The 15866-nt window shown below is 43.4% G+C and overlaps 1 protein-coding gene and 1 non-coding gene across 2 annotated transcripts in view; both read right to left on the bottom strand.

The window, feature by feature from the left end:
- The window catches only part of Slc20a2 (solute carrier family 20 member 2), a 57633-nt gene that overhangs the window by 3100 nt on the left and 38667 nt on the right, over positions 1 to 15866 (bottom strand). The window contains exons 6-10 of the mRNA XM_048330575.1: positions 12745 to 12861; positions 9946 to 10149; positions 7822 to 8410; positions 5963 to 6148; positions 4275 to 4359 (exon numbers count right to left, since the gene is read on the bottom strand). Of these exons, the coding sequence (XP_048186532.1) occupies positions 4275 to 4359; positions 5963 to 6148; positions 7822 to 8410; positions 9946 to 10149; positions 12745 to 12861 (1181 nt within the window). The remainder of the gene's footprint in view (positions 1 to 4274; positions 4360 to 5962; positions 6149 to 7821; positions 8411 to 9945; positions 10150 to 12744; positions 12862 to 15866) is intronic.
- LOC125339743 lies at positions 14551 to 14657 on the bottom strand. Its single transcript, XR_007208595.1, has one exon. It is a non-coding gene; the product is annotated as a U6 spliceosomal RNA (small nuclear RNA).

Below are 15866 nucleotides of genomic sequence, written 5' to 3'. Positions count from 1 at the left end.
GTCCGATATCGATATACACAGCTATAATCACGACGAAGGCTGAGCTTGCTTTTGTTTATTTACCTGGTTTCATTCTAGCTTTTTGGTGTTTTTTTTTTTTTTTTTGCAAGTCCTGGGGCTTGAACTCAGGGCCTGAGCACTGTCCTCGGCTTCTTTTTGCTCAAGGCTAGCACTCTTACCACTTGAACCACAGCGCCACTTCTGGCTTTTTCTATATATGTGGTGCTGGGGAATTGAACCCAGGGCTTCATGTATACGAGGCAAGCACTCTACCACTAGGCCATATTCCCAGTCCTCTTTCTAGTTATTAGCATGTGAAAAACTATCTCATCATAATTTTTTGCCTATTTATGTAAAATTTATGTAAAAATTTATGTGAAATTTAATGTGTTTGACACTTATTTGGGATTGTTATTGAATGGTGTTACTAATTTTGTGATACCTAATACAGATATTTTTCTCAATCTAGGATTTTGCTTTGCTTTTGGCTTTCTAGTCTCATGCATTCAGTAAGATAAGCTTATGCTTTCCTTCTGTGATCTATGCTTAGCTTGAATATTACATATGTACTTAATTCTATATTTTATTCTATTTTTTTCTTTTTGAAAGTTATCTCTAATTAGTTGTACAAAGGAGTTGCCATTTAACAAAGCAGTTTATAAATCCAGTATGTCTTGATTCCCCTTTCAGTACTCTCACCCATTCCTCCTCTACCCTTCCTTCCTTCATCTTCTTAACTTTTAGGAGCTACATTGGATTCTCGGCAGCATTCTCCCCCTTCCTGCTCCCTGGCCTCTTCTTTCCCCTAGATCCCATCCTCCCTTTCAAGTACTCACTTCCTGCCATTTTATTTTGTTTAACTTTGATTTTGCCTAAGGAATTACACTAGTTGAGTTCTCCCTAAGTATTCTAAAAAATTAAGGATATTTAAAAATGTATTGAGGTACTAGGGCTAGAACTCAGCCTTGCACTTGCTTCTCTTGCTTTCTTGGCTTCCAGCTCCTCTTTTTTCCCCTGGTGATTTTGGAGATGGAATCTCACGGACTTTTCTACCAGGGTTGGCTTCAAGCTATGATCTTTGGATCTCAGCCTCCTGAGTAGCTAGGATTACAGATGTGAGCCACCAAGGCCTGGCTAGGTGATTTTTTTTTTTTTTCCAGAATTCTGTTGTGTCCTATTGCTCTGGTCTACTTTTTTTCCTCAGCGTTTCTTATGTATATATTTGCAGAAAGTTATGTACACGACAGAGGTTTCCAAATCCTTAGGACACAGCTGGATGATTTCATTTATTTACTTGTTTATTGAGATAGAGTATATCTATGTAGCTCAGGCTGTTCTCAAACTCACTATGTAGCCCATGCTAGGCTTGAACTCAGTATCATCTCCTATCAGTCTCCTGTGTGCTTGGATTACAGGTATGTGTCACCACACCATGCCTTGTATGGGCGCTTCTATAATGATAATGATAATGATTTTCTTCAAGAGAGGCATAGTGGTACACATACATAGGCCCAGCTGTTCACGAGGGTAAATCTGAGCTCAGAAGTGCAAGACCAGCCTGAGCAAGATAATGAAATTTCAACAAAAAAAGAATTCAAAAGACAAAAAAATCCTCTATGTTCTTATAGTGTGTTTTTCCTTTTAAACTTATTCTTTATCCTTTACTTTTCTGATGTGATTGCTAAGATTGCTTGAACTCAGAGCCTTGGACTGGAGAGAGAAGTGCCCTGCCACATGAGCCATGGCCCGTTCCTCGTGTGCATTCAGTTATGTTTCAGACACAGTCCCTCATATTTTGCCTGGGCTGGCCTTAAAAGTTGACCTTCCCAATCTCTGCTCTTGAGTAACTGAGATTACAGGTGTGAGCCATCATGCCTCGCTCTTACACTCAATTATTTCTTTTGTCACAAGCATGAACACAATTTTTTCAGGGTTCTAAAATTATCTTTGCTTTATGTTCATTGTTTAGTTGTTAGATGTTAAATGGCTCGTAAAAGGTCTAGGCTTCTCTCATTTGTTGATATAAAATTGCATTCTTTGCTATGTCCTAACTTTTTTCTTATTACATTGAGTGTAGTCCCTTGGCCAAAGTGGGCAATGTATAAAATTGAACTCACAGTCAAAGCACCTGTCTTAAATATGATAATGCGATTTTTCTAGTTATTTTTTGAGTTGTATATTCAGCAAACATTTATTATCACTGTATAACAGAATTTGAACTATTCAGTCGGGCACTGGTGGCTCATACCTGTAATCCTAGCTACTTAGGAGGCTATGATCTGAGGATTACATTTCAAAGCTAGCCTGGTCTGAAAAGTCTATGAGACTTTAATTTCCAGGTAGACAGCAAAAACAGCCAGGTCAAAGTTCAGTAGAAAAAGCTAGGCACCAGTGGCTCATGCCTGTAATCCTAACTACTCAGGAGGCTGAGATCTGAGGATCCTGGTTTGAAGCCAGCGGGCAAAAAAAAGTCCCTGTGTGACTCTTAGCTCCAATTAGCCACTCAAAAACTGGAAATGGCACTGTGGCTCAAAGTGGTAGACTGCTAATCTTGAGCAAAAGTGCTCAGGGACAACGTTCAAGCCCCAAGACAGACAAAAAAAAAAAAAGTTCAGTAAACTAAAACACTAGGAAGCAGATACTCAAAAGGGGTGGGTTGGGGTCAAGGAGAAATGGGTAGACAAAAAAGTGAGGAGAAGAAGAGAGAATGCAGTCAAGAATCCAATGTAAACTGGGAGAGAGTGAGGGAAGAGGTGACACTGTCCACAAAGAAATGTACTCTTTACCTATCTTATGTAACTATAACCCCTCTGTACATTACCTTTGTAATAAAAAGTTAAAAAACAAAAGAATCTAATGTATATTCTACAAAATTAAGAAGAGCAAGGAGTGGGTAGGTGAAGATATGGTAGGCATGTTGATAATGGTAACTCCTTTGTACAAATACTTAAAAAAGATAATACAAAGAAAAGAGAAATAGAAAAAAAAGGAAGAAGGGGAAAAAAAGCAGCTGGAATTGGGGCTATAACTCAAGTGGTAGAGTGCTAGCTTCTAGCAAAAAAGCTCAGGGACAGTGCCCTTCCCTGAATTCAAGCCCCAAGACCAGTGCGTGCGCGTGTGTGCGCGTGCACACACACACAATTAACTATGCACTTAGTCATGAAAGCATGAATAAAACTTCTACCCAGAAAAATCCAAAAGCTCATCTTAAAACTTTCCTATTTGTTTTCCTGCCAAGAGCTCAGCTGTGCATGTTTTAAAGATAAGAAAGTTCAATCTCCAGCATAAGATGGCGCTCCTGAGCCTCCTGTGATGTTGCCGGGCCCTTGGAATGTTTCCCCATTCCTGACCCTACTCACACAGGCCTCAGTCCTAATGCCCCTCTGCCTTGCTTGTTTACACGGCAGTTGTTACAAAGCTCCAGCCTTGCCTTAAATGTGCTAGCTGACTTAGAACACCCTCATACATGCCATCTGACCTTAACATGGGTGGCATCTGCTGTCTGTGTGAAATGTGGACCTCGCTCTTGCTTTGTTGAGGCTGGTTGCTGAGTGTGTGTATACAGGAGGTCCATGGGGGAGATCTCAGCATTATCTCCAGGTACCAGGAAAACTGGTTGAGGAACTGGCAGCTGTTCACATCTAACTCCCTAGCCCTGGTGCTCACAGCACCGGAGCGCCCATTTCTTCCTCATCAACCGTCAGGGCTCCTTCTGTTCCAACTCACCACCTGACAATACACTACCCTCCTATCCGGCTCTGTCCAGCCGACAGAGGTATTAGGATAGTAGAAACGACTCCATGTTTGAAATGTACTATAAGGCAGGAATCACTGTAAACATCACATTAAGGAAAAACCCAGAGACAACAGTCTTTGAATTCTGCCAAGCTGATTTGTCTCCTTCCATTCCTAGTTACACTGCAGACGACCAGTCCTCTGCCTTGGGAAACCCTGCCAGCTCTGACAGGAACTCCAGGAGGGGCCGGTAGGGGAGGCACAGCACTAACAGGGAGTAGAGGTGGACACAGTCATAGGTCAGGCCCTGAGAGGACTGAGTCTGAACCACAGAGGTGTCACACTGAGGAGCAGAAGAGACTCAGGAGGCAAAGGTGGAAGGAAGAAAATCCCCACATTCAACAATGCTCTGGTAGAGCACTGTTCTTTCCCACATACCAACATGGATAGAATGCCACCAGCTTTTCTGGGTTTGGAGTGGCTCATGGCACTACCCTGGCGGCTGGTGACAGGCTGCCCCTGCCCTGGCAGAGGCTTACCTTGCAGTGTGTGGTGCTCACAGGAAGCCCGATGTTGGAGGCGATCACCACGGTGAAGGCTGAGGCCAGCTCGATGGTGAAGCCACTGTGGGGATATAGGAAGACTTGTCATGCTCCTGCCATCCTCCAACAGTGCCACAGACCCTCCAGAACACTCTATGTGTCAGCACTGACTGCTGACTGGAACAGATGGACATCAGCAGAAGAAACTGCTGCATAATGGCAACAATTCATGCCAGGACTTCACATTATTCTGTTGCCAGTTCTAAACAGCCTGATTTCCTGATATGTTTTCAAAACCCACACATTGCAGGAATTGGGTCAGAAATTCCTGCTGTGTGGTAAGATGATAGAGTAGTCATTTCTAAGGGGAAACCGTGAAAGACTAGGCCTTCATTTTTAAAATGAATTTCAAGAGGGGAAAACTAGGAGCAAAAGGAAGCTGAATCCTCCTTTTCTTTCTTTCTTTCTTTTTTTTTTTGCCAGTCCTGGGCCTTGGACTCAGGGCCTGAGCACTGTCCCTGGCTTCTTTTTTGCTCAAGGCTAGCACTCTGCCACTTGAGCCACAGCGCCACTTCTGGCCGTTTTCTACATATGTGGTGCTGAAGATTTGAACCCAGGGCTTCATGTATACAAAGCAAGCACTCTTGCCACTAGGCCATATTCCCAGCCCCCTCCTCCTTTTCTTTTTAAAGAGAAAAAATGTCTTACAATTGGCAGTTCTAAATTTTAGTTATTTTCTAATCAGTTCTGTTTTAAGCTTGTTATTTAATAAAGGCTCCACAGTTGGCTGCGACTTGGAGTCCACTTTTGACAACAAGGACACATGTCCCATATGGCCGAGCTTCAGGGACAATGGTCAAGTCAGCCCTGGAAAGACAGCAGGTGGGAGCTGGCATGGCTGAAGAATTCCTGGGAAAGGCAATTTTGTACTTTGGGTTTGGAGTGTTCACCAAAGGCACACTGTATTAAGGCTGGCCCTCCCATCTGCGGTGGGGGACCCTTTATGAGGTGGGGCCTAGTGTGAGGGCTTTATGTCCCTGGGGATGTGGCTCTCTTGCCCTTTGGTCCTTTTCCCATTGCCCCTCTGTCATCATTTTCATCTGCCATGGAGCGAGCAGTTTTGCTCTGCCATCTATTCCCTGTGTGATGTGCTTTCTTACAAGAGCCCAAAGAATGAGCTCAATCTACTGTGGACAACAACCTTCCAAATGGTGAGCCAAAATGAACCCTTTCTCTTCATAAACAGATTCTCCCAGCTATTTTGTTGGAGTGATAGAGAGCTAACTAACACAGCAAAGAAGCTGGATGGCTGTGGGGTGGGAGAGTGGTGCGGTTAGAGGATTCTGGACATACAGATTCCCGGTGCAGGTGCTGTTCATATCCTGCCCTCTACACTTGCTCTCTGCACTCCCACTGCATTAGGCCATCAGCAGGGGTGGATGGGACTTGTATTGCTCTATCTCTGTCAGCTTCCTCTATACTACTGCCTCTCACAACAGGGCACTGGACATGGGGGCACGGGAGTGCACAGATGGAAGAGCTGACTCATAGGGAGCAAAGGTGGGGTGGGGAGCCCTCTTCCTCAGGGCTCTCAGACATACTGATGTAGGTCAAGAAAGGTCAGTAGGCAGTCTACGTCAGTTGCCCAACTGTCTTCCCATGCCATACCTGCTGGCTTAGCTCACCTGGATGGTGTGATGGGAGTGAGGTCCTTCCCCATGGTCTGGATCACTCTTCTCCCCCACACCCAGAGGCCTGTGCAAATCCCAGCTCCACCATAAAACAGCAGCCAGACAGGAGTGCCCGCTTCTTGCATTACTTGACCTTGTTCATAAATCAGCCACAATGCCACCAGGGGACCAATGGCATTACTAGAAAGAAAAGAAAGTTAAACAGAAATACACACTGTGATCCTCACCTGTGAGAATTACACAAGATTAATGTACTTTTGCTCATCTATAACGTAGGTATAGTAGTAATAATAAGTTTATTACAGCATACTACAAGTTTGAAGTAGCCATTTGAAGTATATAGTTCAGCACCCAGGCCTTGAGTTCAAGCGCCAGTACCAGCATATACAGGCAAAAAAAAAAAAAAAGTTTGGGACAAAAGGTGAACCAATTCAACAGTGATACTCAACTTGGGGTGATAGTGTGGGGAGACGGGAGGGGAAAAACTAGGAGAGAATGAGGGAGAGAGGGACACTGTTCAAAAGGAAATGGAAATGCACTCATTACCTGACTTATGTAACTGTAATCCTTCTGTACATCATCTTTATAACCCAAAAATTTAAAAAAGTATATAGATCAGTGGTGTTAAGCATATTTAAATTGTAGTGAAACAGATCTCTAGAAGTTCCTTCTCTTGTAAATCTGAAACTCTGCACCCATTAAATAACAACACTGCCCTTCCCACTGACCCTGGAAACCAGCATTTTTCTTTCTCGTTCTGTGCTGCTGACTACTTTAGATATCTGTGTAACTGGAATCACAAAGTGTTTACCTTTTTGTTACCAGTTCATCTCACTTAGCATTACGTCCTAAATGTAACAGGTGCTCAGAACTGTTGCTGACTAACTTAGAAGCTCATGAGCCAAGGTGTTTTGCAGTTTTGAAAACACATTTGAACAAGTATCCAAGTTTAGGGTCCACTGTCTTTTCGTAGATTACTGTTACTAACCTCCTAATGGCTCCCACTTGCTTCTCTTCAGTCTATTTACTGAACAAAGCCAGAGTCCTGTGAAATGTACACCACAGCAGTCTTCGCCCCCAAGCCTCCAGTGGCTCCCCTTTGCTAAGAAAAAATATTTCTTCCTTTTAAAAACATATTTGTTTTCTTCCTGCTATGTTGTCCAAGCTAGCCTTTAATTCACATACTCGAAGAATTTCCCTTCCCTAGCCTCTTAGTAGCGGGGAGCCCATTCAGCTGCATGTGGCCTCACTTCCTGTCTGTGTTTGGTAACTTTTAAGCACTCCAGACCTTCATGGCCTCCTGACCAGTCTCTCTTCTCCCCTCCAGGACCTCCCCTCAGCTTTCCCATTGGCTGTTGCCTCTTCCCATGTGGCTACCTGGCCAGCCTTACTTCCTTCCCTGCACAGCCCATCGACACTGACCCTCTTGGGTTCCCAGATCCCTTTCTACCTTTCCATGAGCTTTCTCATAGTCCAGAATGCTCTGGGCCTATCTGTGTGTTTACCATTTGCACAACCCTCCCCGGGGTGAGGGAGTGGGAATTTCTACCCATGCTGTTTATTGCTGAACCCTAGAGTCCAGTCCTATTCCCTAATGCATACTTCTTGTGTGATTTTGGTGATGTTGGGGTTTGAATTCAAGACCTTGTACTTACTAGGCAGGTGCTCTATCACTTGGACCACACTCTAGGCCCTTTTTGTGATGGTTGTTTCTTGGAGAAGGTTTCATACTTGTTGCTCAGACCAGCCTGGATCACTCTCCCCTCCTTCTGCCTTACCCGTAACAAGATGACAGGTATGTGGTCATCAAGGCAGACCCCAGTGTTACTTAGTGATAGAAGGAGTATAGTTACCTCACGTCATTGCCGCCATGTGCGAAGGACCCAAAGCAGGCTGTGAGGACTTGCAGAAAATGGAACAGCAGATGAACCTCAGCCGCATCCTTCTCCTGTTCCTCCTCTGCAGGGTCCTCTCGAGGCTGATCGGGGTCTGGAAGCTCTGATGCCAGCTTCATCTCCACACCGCCTTCCTCGGCCTCAATCTCTGCTTCTGCTACCGCGTTGCAGTAGCTGGAGTAGCTGTCATAACGAAGTCTCTTCTTAGAATAGGCCACAGTGTCCCCCACCAGCTTCTCACTGTCCTCAGGGGCCGAGGCTGAGTCAGCTGCCTTGAAAGTGGCATGCACGGGCATCCCACAGATGGCCGCAGTGTAGCAGGTGTAGCTGTTGTTGCGCCGTAGCAGCCGGTAGTTGTTCTCGGGGGCTGGCTTCTCCTCAGAGCCCCGATCCACGTGGATCTTGTGCAGCAAGTCCTTGTAGAGCCCAGAGTCTTTGTGCACCGTGTGGTAGACGTGGCCGTCACTCCTTGTGTGGCTGTCAAAGCCGAACGTTCCATTGGAGATGGGAGACTTTGCGGAGCTGGGTGTCATGGACAGTGCCCTTCCTGGCAGGGGTGTAGGAGAGGTTGGTTTAGGGCTGGGTGTGGCTCAGTGGTGGGACAGGTGACACATACAGAAAGTCTAGATGGTCTTATCCTCTAGCCTTCTCAATACAAAGCTGTCTACAAAAAAATGTCCCCTGGCAGCTCATGATGTTGATCTCCAGAAGGCTGGGTTATGGATGATTTAAATATTTTTATTGACATCAATACTGACATCCTAGGAGGATCTCATTTCAACAAATCTATTCATGTATACAATGCTTCTTGGCCCTAGTTGACCCTCTACCATTTGATTTTAAAATTAACTATAAATAACATACAACAAAGCTAAAATTTAGATAAACTTATAAATATAACATTGCATATCAAAAATGATTAGTTAAGTTCTACTATACAGAATCTTCTGGAATCACCACAGCACTTTCTTTTCTTTAAATATCAACGAAGGGAGAACCCTCACAAGGAATTTATTGCAGAATACCTTCACATTTGAGACAGAGATACAGATGGATACAGATGGCTGTCAATTCATAACCATCAGAAGCAGTGCCTGGCAGGTTAGCAGGGCAGGTCATTTGCTTACATTGTGGGACTGGGAGTGTAGCTCAGTGGTATACCATGTACTTAATAGGAGGCTTTTGGTTCAACCCTCACTACCACATACCAAAACAAAATGAAAAAAATAAAGACCAGGGGCTGGGAGGAATATAGCCTAGTGGTAAAGCGCTCACCTCATATACATGAAGCCCTGGGTTCGACTCCTCAGCACCACATATATGGAAAACGCTAGAAGTGGCGCTATGGCTCAAGTGGTAGAGTGCTAACCTTGAGCCAAAAAAAAAAAAGAAGCCAGGGACAGTGCTCAGGCCCCGAGTTCAAGCCTCAGGACTGGCAATAAATAAATAAATAAAAAATAAAGACCAATCTATTTGCCTCGGGCTAATAAGTTTGAGTGAGCTCTTGCAGAAAGCAGGGGCTGGCCCCTCTTGTGGAGGAAGAAGCCATATGGAGAGAATGGGTGGGGATTGGAGCTCACAATCCATGTCCATCAGGGCTGAAGGGCAGCCTGGGATGGCCTGGAGTTTCTACGGTCTTGGTGGAACTATGGTGTGATCATAAGGAGTATCTTTAGCCTAATGAGCCAGTCTTCAGCAATTTGGTGAAGACAGCTTGGGTAGCTGAGCGTGCTCAGTACAGACACTTGCTCTGTCAGATACTACTACGTAGGCCTTGATGCTCTGGGAAGACTATAAGCAGCTCCTGGAGAAAAATCACATGGCAAGAAGAAGCCTATCCTGGTAACTATATAAAAGTCCCTTGAGGTTGCTCTGGCCTCTAGGTTTTTATCAAAATGTAAAATTGGGGCACTGAGGATACAGCAAGGGTAGAACATGGACTCAGTATGTGCTGAGTCCTCCCCACCATCAACATGTGCAACAGGAAACTGGAGGCACTTTGTGCCTGCTCCCAGGTCCAGATGGTCATCCCTGAGAAGTTTCCTGACACACAGAAACCCAGACTTTCCAGGTAAGCCTTACCATAGGAGGCTCGTGGGTGGTTCCCAGAAGACGTGCCCTCTGAGGCCCCCACGGTCTCCCCAGGTGGCCCCGTGAGAGGGACAGTGCTGTCGTCATTGGCCTTGGCACCTGGAAGCTCCCTAAAGACCGGAGATTCCACTTCTTGGACTTTACTGAGGCTTTCGTCAGATACTCGTGATAAACCACCTTCTTTCTGTAATTTGCCTAGGGAAAATAGAGTATAGCTATAAATCCTGGAAAAGAATTCTTGCTACTGAATAATGAGTGTTAGAAACTGTAGCACCTACTTTGAAATCAAACAAAAAAGGGTTTTATCTAGATTAAGAAAATGAAAGTAGAAACCAACTATGTGGAAAATTCAGCTGTTGAGGAAAAGATGGGTACTTAGGGTCTAAGTCTTTACATCCAAACAAGAGAGGGCCAGACATGTGACCCAGGCAATCTGAGGGGAAACATTCTGTATACCAATCACTTCCTAGGCTGGTCTTCTATGTTCCTAAACTAGCTGCAGAAGCCCTGAAATGTTTATCAGTTTTGTCTTTGAAGACATTTGTTCTAGTATGGTGGTTTTCTTCTGGTCAATAAAGTTTTTATCTCAGATTTCTTCATCATACCAAATTTTATGAAGAAAATAAATTCTTAGGAGGGTCTCACTTAAAAAAAAATAATCCTTAAAATGAAACACGGAAGGTAGGGTAATGGCTAGCACCTATAGTCCTAGGACTCAGGTAGCCTAGGTAAGAGGATTGTTTGAGCCCAGGAGTTTAAGACCAGCTTAGGCAATACAGTGAGACACTGTTTCAAAACTGCAAAATAGCTGGGTGCTGGTGGCTTAGTCTTGTAACCCTAACTACTTGGGAGGCTGAAATTGGGAGGATAGTGTTTTAAGGCCAGCCCAGGAGGAAAAGTTCCTAAGAACCCTTTCTCAACCCATAGGTAAGTGCAGTGGCACATAATTGTGATTCCTACCAATACCAGGAAGCCTAAAAGTAGGTAGATTGCAGTTCAGAGGTGTGTATGGATAGGAAAAGAAATCCTATCCTAAAAATAACTATAGAGAAAAAATAGAGCTGGAGGTATGGCTCAGTAGAATCATACTTAGTAACATAACAAAAAAAATGAGCAAAGGATTTCTAAAAAGCTGTTTTAAACCTCAATAGTTTCTTTTAAATCAAATCAGATACATGCTGTTAATTTAATTATCTTGTTTCTTAGAAGTCATTCTGAACAAATTTCTAAGCTCTCACCTGAAGAACTGAAATGAAAATAAACTTTTGGATAAGCTCACAGATAATCTGTCTGTGTTGCCTGTTTCTACAGACAGCCTTTTAAAAAAAAATTAACTTAGCACGATGTCCTATGTGGAACACCAGAAAATGGACATAAGGATCTCTGATCTCAAATTGTTTATGTTCTAGATAGGAGAACATAATACTTGTACAGATAATAATAGATTAAGGGCTGGGGATATAGCCTAGTGGCAAGAGTGCCTGCCTCGGATACACAAGGCCCTAGGTTCGATTCCCCAGCACCACATATACAGAAAACGGCCAGAAGCAGCGCTGTGGCTCAAGTGGCAGAGTGCTAGCCTTGAGCGGGAAGAAGCCAGGGACAGTGCTCAGGCCCTGAGTCCAAGGCCCACGACTGGCCAAAAAAAAAAAAAAAAAATAATAGATTAACATTTATGCAAGGAAGTTATTGCTAGTTTCTTGATTGAGCACAGTGAGATCAAGTTATTGGTCAACATTAAGTTAGTTGGTCCAAGTTTCCATAGGTAGTTAAGTGGCAGAGCCAAGTTTAGATCTGTGGTCCATACTGTTGGTATTATTTTTGTAATTAAAATAATACAAAAGAAGTGTATTAGCATATCTAAATATACAGGACTGATCCAAAAGTCTCCGAGGAAGAAAGTAGGAGTTTGAGAATTTCCTGCTGTGACAAGACAGCCCAGAGCTGGATAGCAAAGATTTGAAGGCCCAATGTTAAAGTTTAGCTATTCAGGAATGTTTAAAAAGCCAAAGGATTTAGGAATGCTTTAGCACTTCCCTGGGGGTAAATCCAGCAAGTAGTGCATATCAGGCGACTCATTGGAGCTCAGAGTCTAAACATGTTGGAGATCATACTTATTCTCAACACAGAGCTGGATCCAGGCTTATGGGAAAGGAAGGAGAGACTGGGTTTTAGCCCATTAATAATGTGGCCTTTTAGTTATCATTTCTTAACACACACAGTAAACTGACTGCCTGCGGACACAAACTTGTGTTCTCAGACACAATGACTTGAGCAGCCACACCACAGTGGGATGCTAAGGACGGAGCCAATCGGCCCCAGAACTTGGACGACACAGGCCAAATCCCCAGTGACTGGCCTGGTCTCAAACCCTGAAGCGTGGCCCTTTTTACAGAGTCATCTAGATAAAAATCACAAACTAGATAATTTTTTTACTTAGCAAATGTCCTTGAGATTTAACCACATTGTTAAAGGAACTGACAGTCTGTTGCTTTTACCTGGCGAGTAGCATTCCAGTGCACAGAGCACTAGTTTGTAGATTCATTCTGTGCATAATCTGGTTTGCTTCCGGATTCAGGTGATTATAAATAATGGTGCTATAAACATTCACAGATTTTTGTGTAGGTTGAAATTCTCATTTCTCTAGGGAATATCTAGGAGTGGGTAAGAGTATGCTATGGCAGCAAATTGCCAAACTGTCTTCCACTCTCGCGGTGTGTGATGGCTTGTTACATGGAAGTTTTAAATCAGGAGCATTTTGTAATTCAGAAGAAAAAAAATAGCACCTACCTGCTATTTTCCTCCGCATCCATGGACATACAAAGAGCCACACCAAGAGGGCGAACAGCAGAGCCACACCGAAGGAAATGAGCACTATGGCCCACACAGGGAGACTCAGGCCCAGCACTGGGAAATGGAAACCAACAGAGTGTCACCAGTGAAGCCTCAGATCAATGTGCTTCCTGTTGCCCAATCTAAAACAAACTATTACCCAATTTTACATTTAATAAAACTCTAAAGACATAGCTCAGCGGTAGAGCATTTGCCTGGCAGGCTCAAGAACTTGTACTTAATCTCTAAGGGCACAAAAACAAATAACCTCTCCTCCAAGAAACTGCAACAACAAAAATGTCTCCCAGGAGCTGGGAATATGGCCTAGTGGCAAGAGTGCTTGCCTCATATACAGGAAGCCCTGGGTTCAATTCCCCAGCACCATATATACAGAAAACAGCCAGAAGTGGCGCTGTGGCTCAAGTGGTAGAGTGCTAGCCTTGAGCAGAAAGAAGCCAGGGACAGTGCTCAGGCCCTGAGTCCAAGCCCCAGGACTGGCAAAAAAAAAAAAAAAGTCTCCCAACCAAAGTAAACAAGTTGTACCTTTGGGGATAGAAAGTCCACACATTAAAGACACACTCTACCTGGTGGATATATTCTTTTACTAGTTAGTATGCAAATTATCGGAGTGCTACCAGTTCGGTACAAAGAGCATATTAAGTTGGATAGAAAGCTGTTCATTTCATCTTATGCCCACTTCTAAGCTGCTGAGTAGACAAACATGGACGAGGCACAGTTGGGCTCCTGCTGCCCTCTGGTTTCCTGCTAGTTAGAAGCTCTGCTTTGTAAATGGACTTGGTTTGCTGGCCATGCACACAGGAACCTTTCTAAAATCAGCTTAGAAGTAAAACATTGTTCAAAGGACTCTAACCTTCAAATGTGACTCTCCTTTGAAGCATCAACTTAAGGAATTACAACACAGAAAAACTTTCCAATAAAACAGAATAATGCACGCTGAGTAGCAATTACACTAACCAATAAAAGGGTAGAAGCAGACATGACGCAGGGACATCTTCCTCACTGCATTTTGGCATCTGCCCTCATAGGCCAACAGGCTCCTTCCAGACACAGTCTTGGAGTGCAACCTGAATGTGCCCACACAGGAATACACAACATATAGCCAAAAATACCTACCACAGCACAATTTGCAATGGTAAGATTCTGAGCAAACTACTCAATTGTCATTATGGAAATACATACAGAGAGGCAGGTCTATGTGTACAGATAGGGAAAGAGGCCCGAGGTTCAGTAGGTAATACAGCCACTTATATGATGTACATGTACCATTACCCTGTGTATGTTTAAAAAGAATCCCTCTTTGCCTGTTATATATGTGAACACATAGAACAGGTTCTGGAAAGATGCAATGCTTCCTTCCATGGAGAGATGGAAAACTAGAGGGGCTCATATACTTTCACATTGTAACTTCAAAATATATAACAGAATATATATATATATATATATATATATATATATTTCTTTTTCTTCTGATGCTGGTACTGGGGCTTGAACTCAGGACCTGGTGCTGTTCCTGGGCTGTTTTGCTCAAGGCTAGCACTCTTACCACTTGAGCCATAGCTCCGCTCTGGTTTTTTTTTTTTTTTTTTGGTGGTTAATTGAAGCTAAGAGTCTCATGGACTTTGCTGCCCAGGCTGACTTTGAACCACAATCCTCAGATCATTCTCCTGAATAGGTAGGATTACCGACATGAACCACTTGCACCTGGCTAAAATATCATTGTTATAAATTAGTTATTATTTGTTAAAAAATATAGAACCCTTCACGAGTTTGTGTGTCATACTTGTGCAGGGGCCATGCTAGTCTTCTCTGTATTGTTCCAACTTTAGTATATGTGCAGCCAAAGTGAGCACATTTTTGTAAATTATTACAACTTTAAAAAAAACTTTTCTTTCTTTTTCTTTTATCTCTCTGGTACTGGGATTTGAACTTGAGCTTGCTCACACTCTTTGCTCAGCAGGTACTCTACCACTTTAGCCATACCTCTTGTTGAGCTTTTTGCCAGCTACTTTAGAGAAAGAGTTTCACAAACTTTTCTTCCCAGGCTAGCTTTGAACCTCCATCCCCCAGGGCTCAGCCTCCCGAGTAGCTAGTATCATAAGCATGAGCCACTGGCTGAATCTTTATTTTTCCTCCTTTTTATTTGTATATATCAGTTACACAAAGGGGTGCCAATGATGATATTTTCACAATGTATCCAATGTATTTCAATCAAATTTTTCCCCTCTCATTCCCCTTCCTTAAAACCATTTAGATAGATTTCATTGTTCTATTGTCATATATGTGTAAAGTTCTTTGACCGCATTCATTCTCAATACCCTCTCTTTTACCCTTAGTTTCTTTTGAGTTATTTTTAAAAACTCAGCCCTATATATTTATTGATGTAGGCTTTGTTGCTTTATTATTTTATAGAAAAACCAGCTCAAAGTTACTCAGTAAAAGTATTACTAAGCACTTTGGTAAGTGGAAGAAGTTTTAGGATGAGCAGCTGATGTAGGTGGGGAGACAGAATTAATACATATAAATATTATAAATGAGAGCCCAGAGCTCTAGTTCATGTACCAGCTAGGGAGAGTCACATGTGGGAATGCCAGCACTTGTAACTCTTCACCCCCTAAACTCTAGTGACATTCCCATGCTGTGCTGCACTGTTAACCAGGAGCCCAGCTCCCCACAGCTCTGCCTGTGAACCTGAGCTTGAGCTGCTGGTAGAACCCAGTAGGCTGCCTCCATCCACTGGGGTTGCATGCTGGTGGCCATAGCATCTGGGCTTCTGCCTCCTATCAGCAAGTCAGTGTCTTCATCCATATGACAGGTCACTCCACGGCTGTTTTCTGCCCAACTGAGTGGTAACTACTCATTACCAACATCAAACTGTTTTGCTAACATCCTATCCACCACTGGTGGCTTCCAAACACTTGGTTTCTAAAGCGGCTTCCCCTTCGTGGCTTACTTGATAAGATTGTTACATGTGCTGCTTTTGGCTTTGTTGTACTGACATGATCCAAGAGAGGCAAGGCTTGCATATTGTGGAGAGAGATAAACTATTTGGTATACAATTT

Source organism: Perognathus longimembris, chromosome 21 (assembly GCF_023159225.1).
Source record: "Perognathus longimembris pacificus isolate PPM17 chromosome 21, ASM2315922v1, whole genome shotgun sequence".
NCBI lineage: Eukaryota > Metazoa > Chordata > Mammalia > Rodentia > Heteromyidae > Perognathus > Perognathus longimembris.
This window is presented reverse-complemented; position numbering and strand designations above follow the sequence as displayed.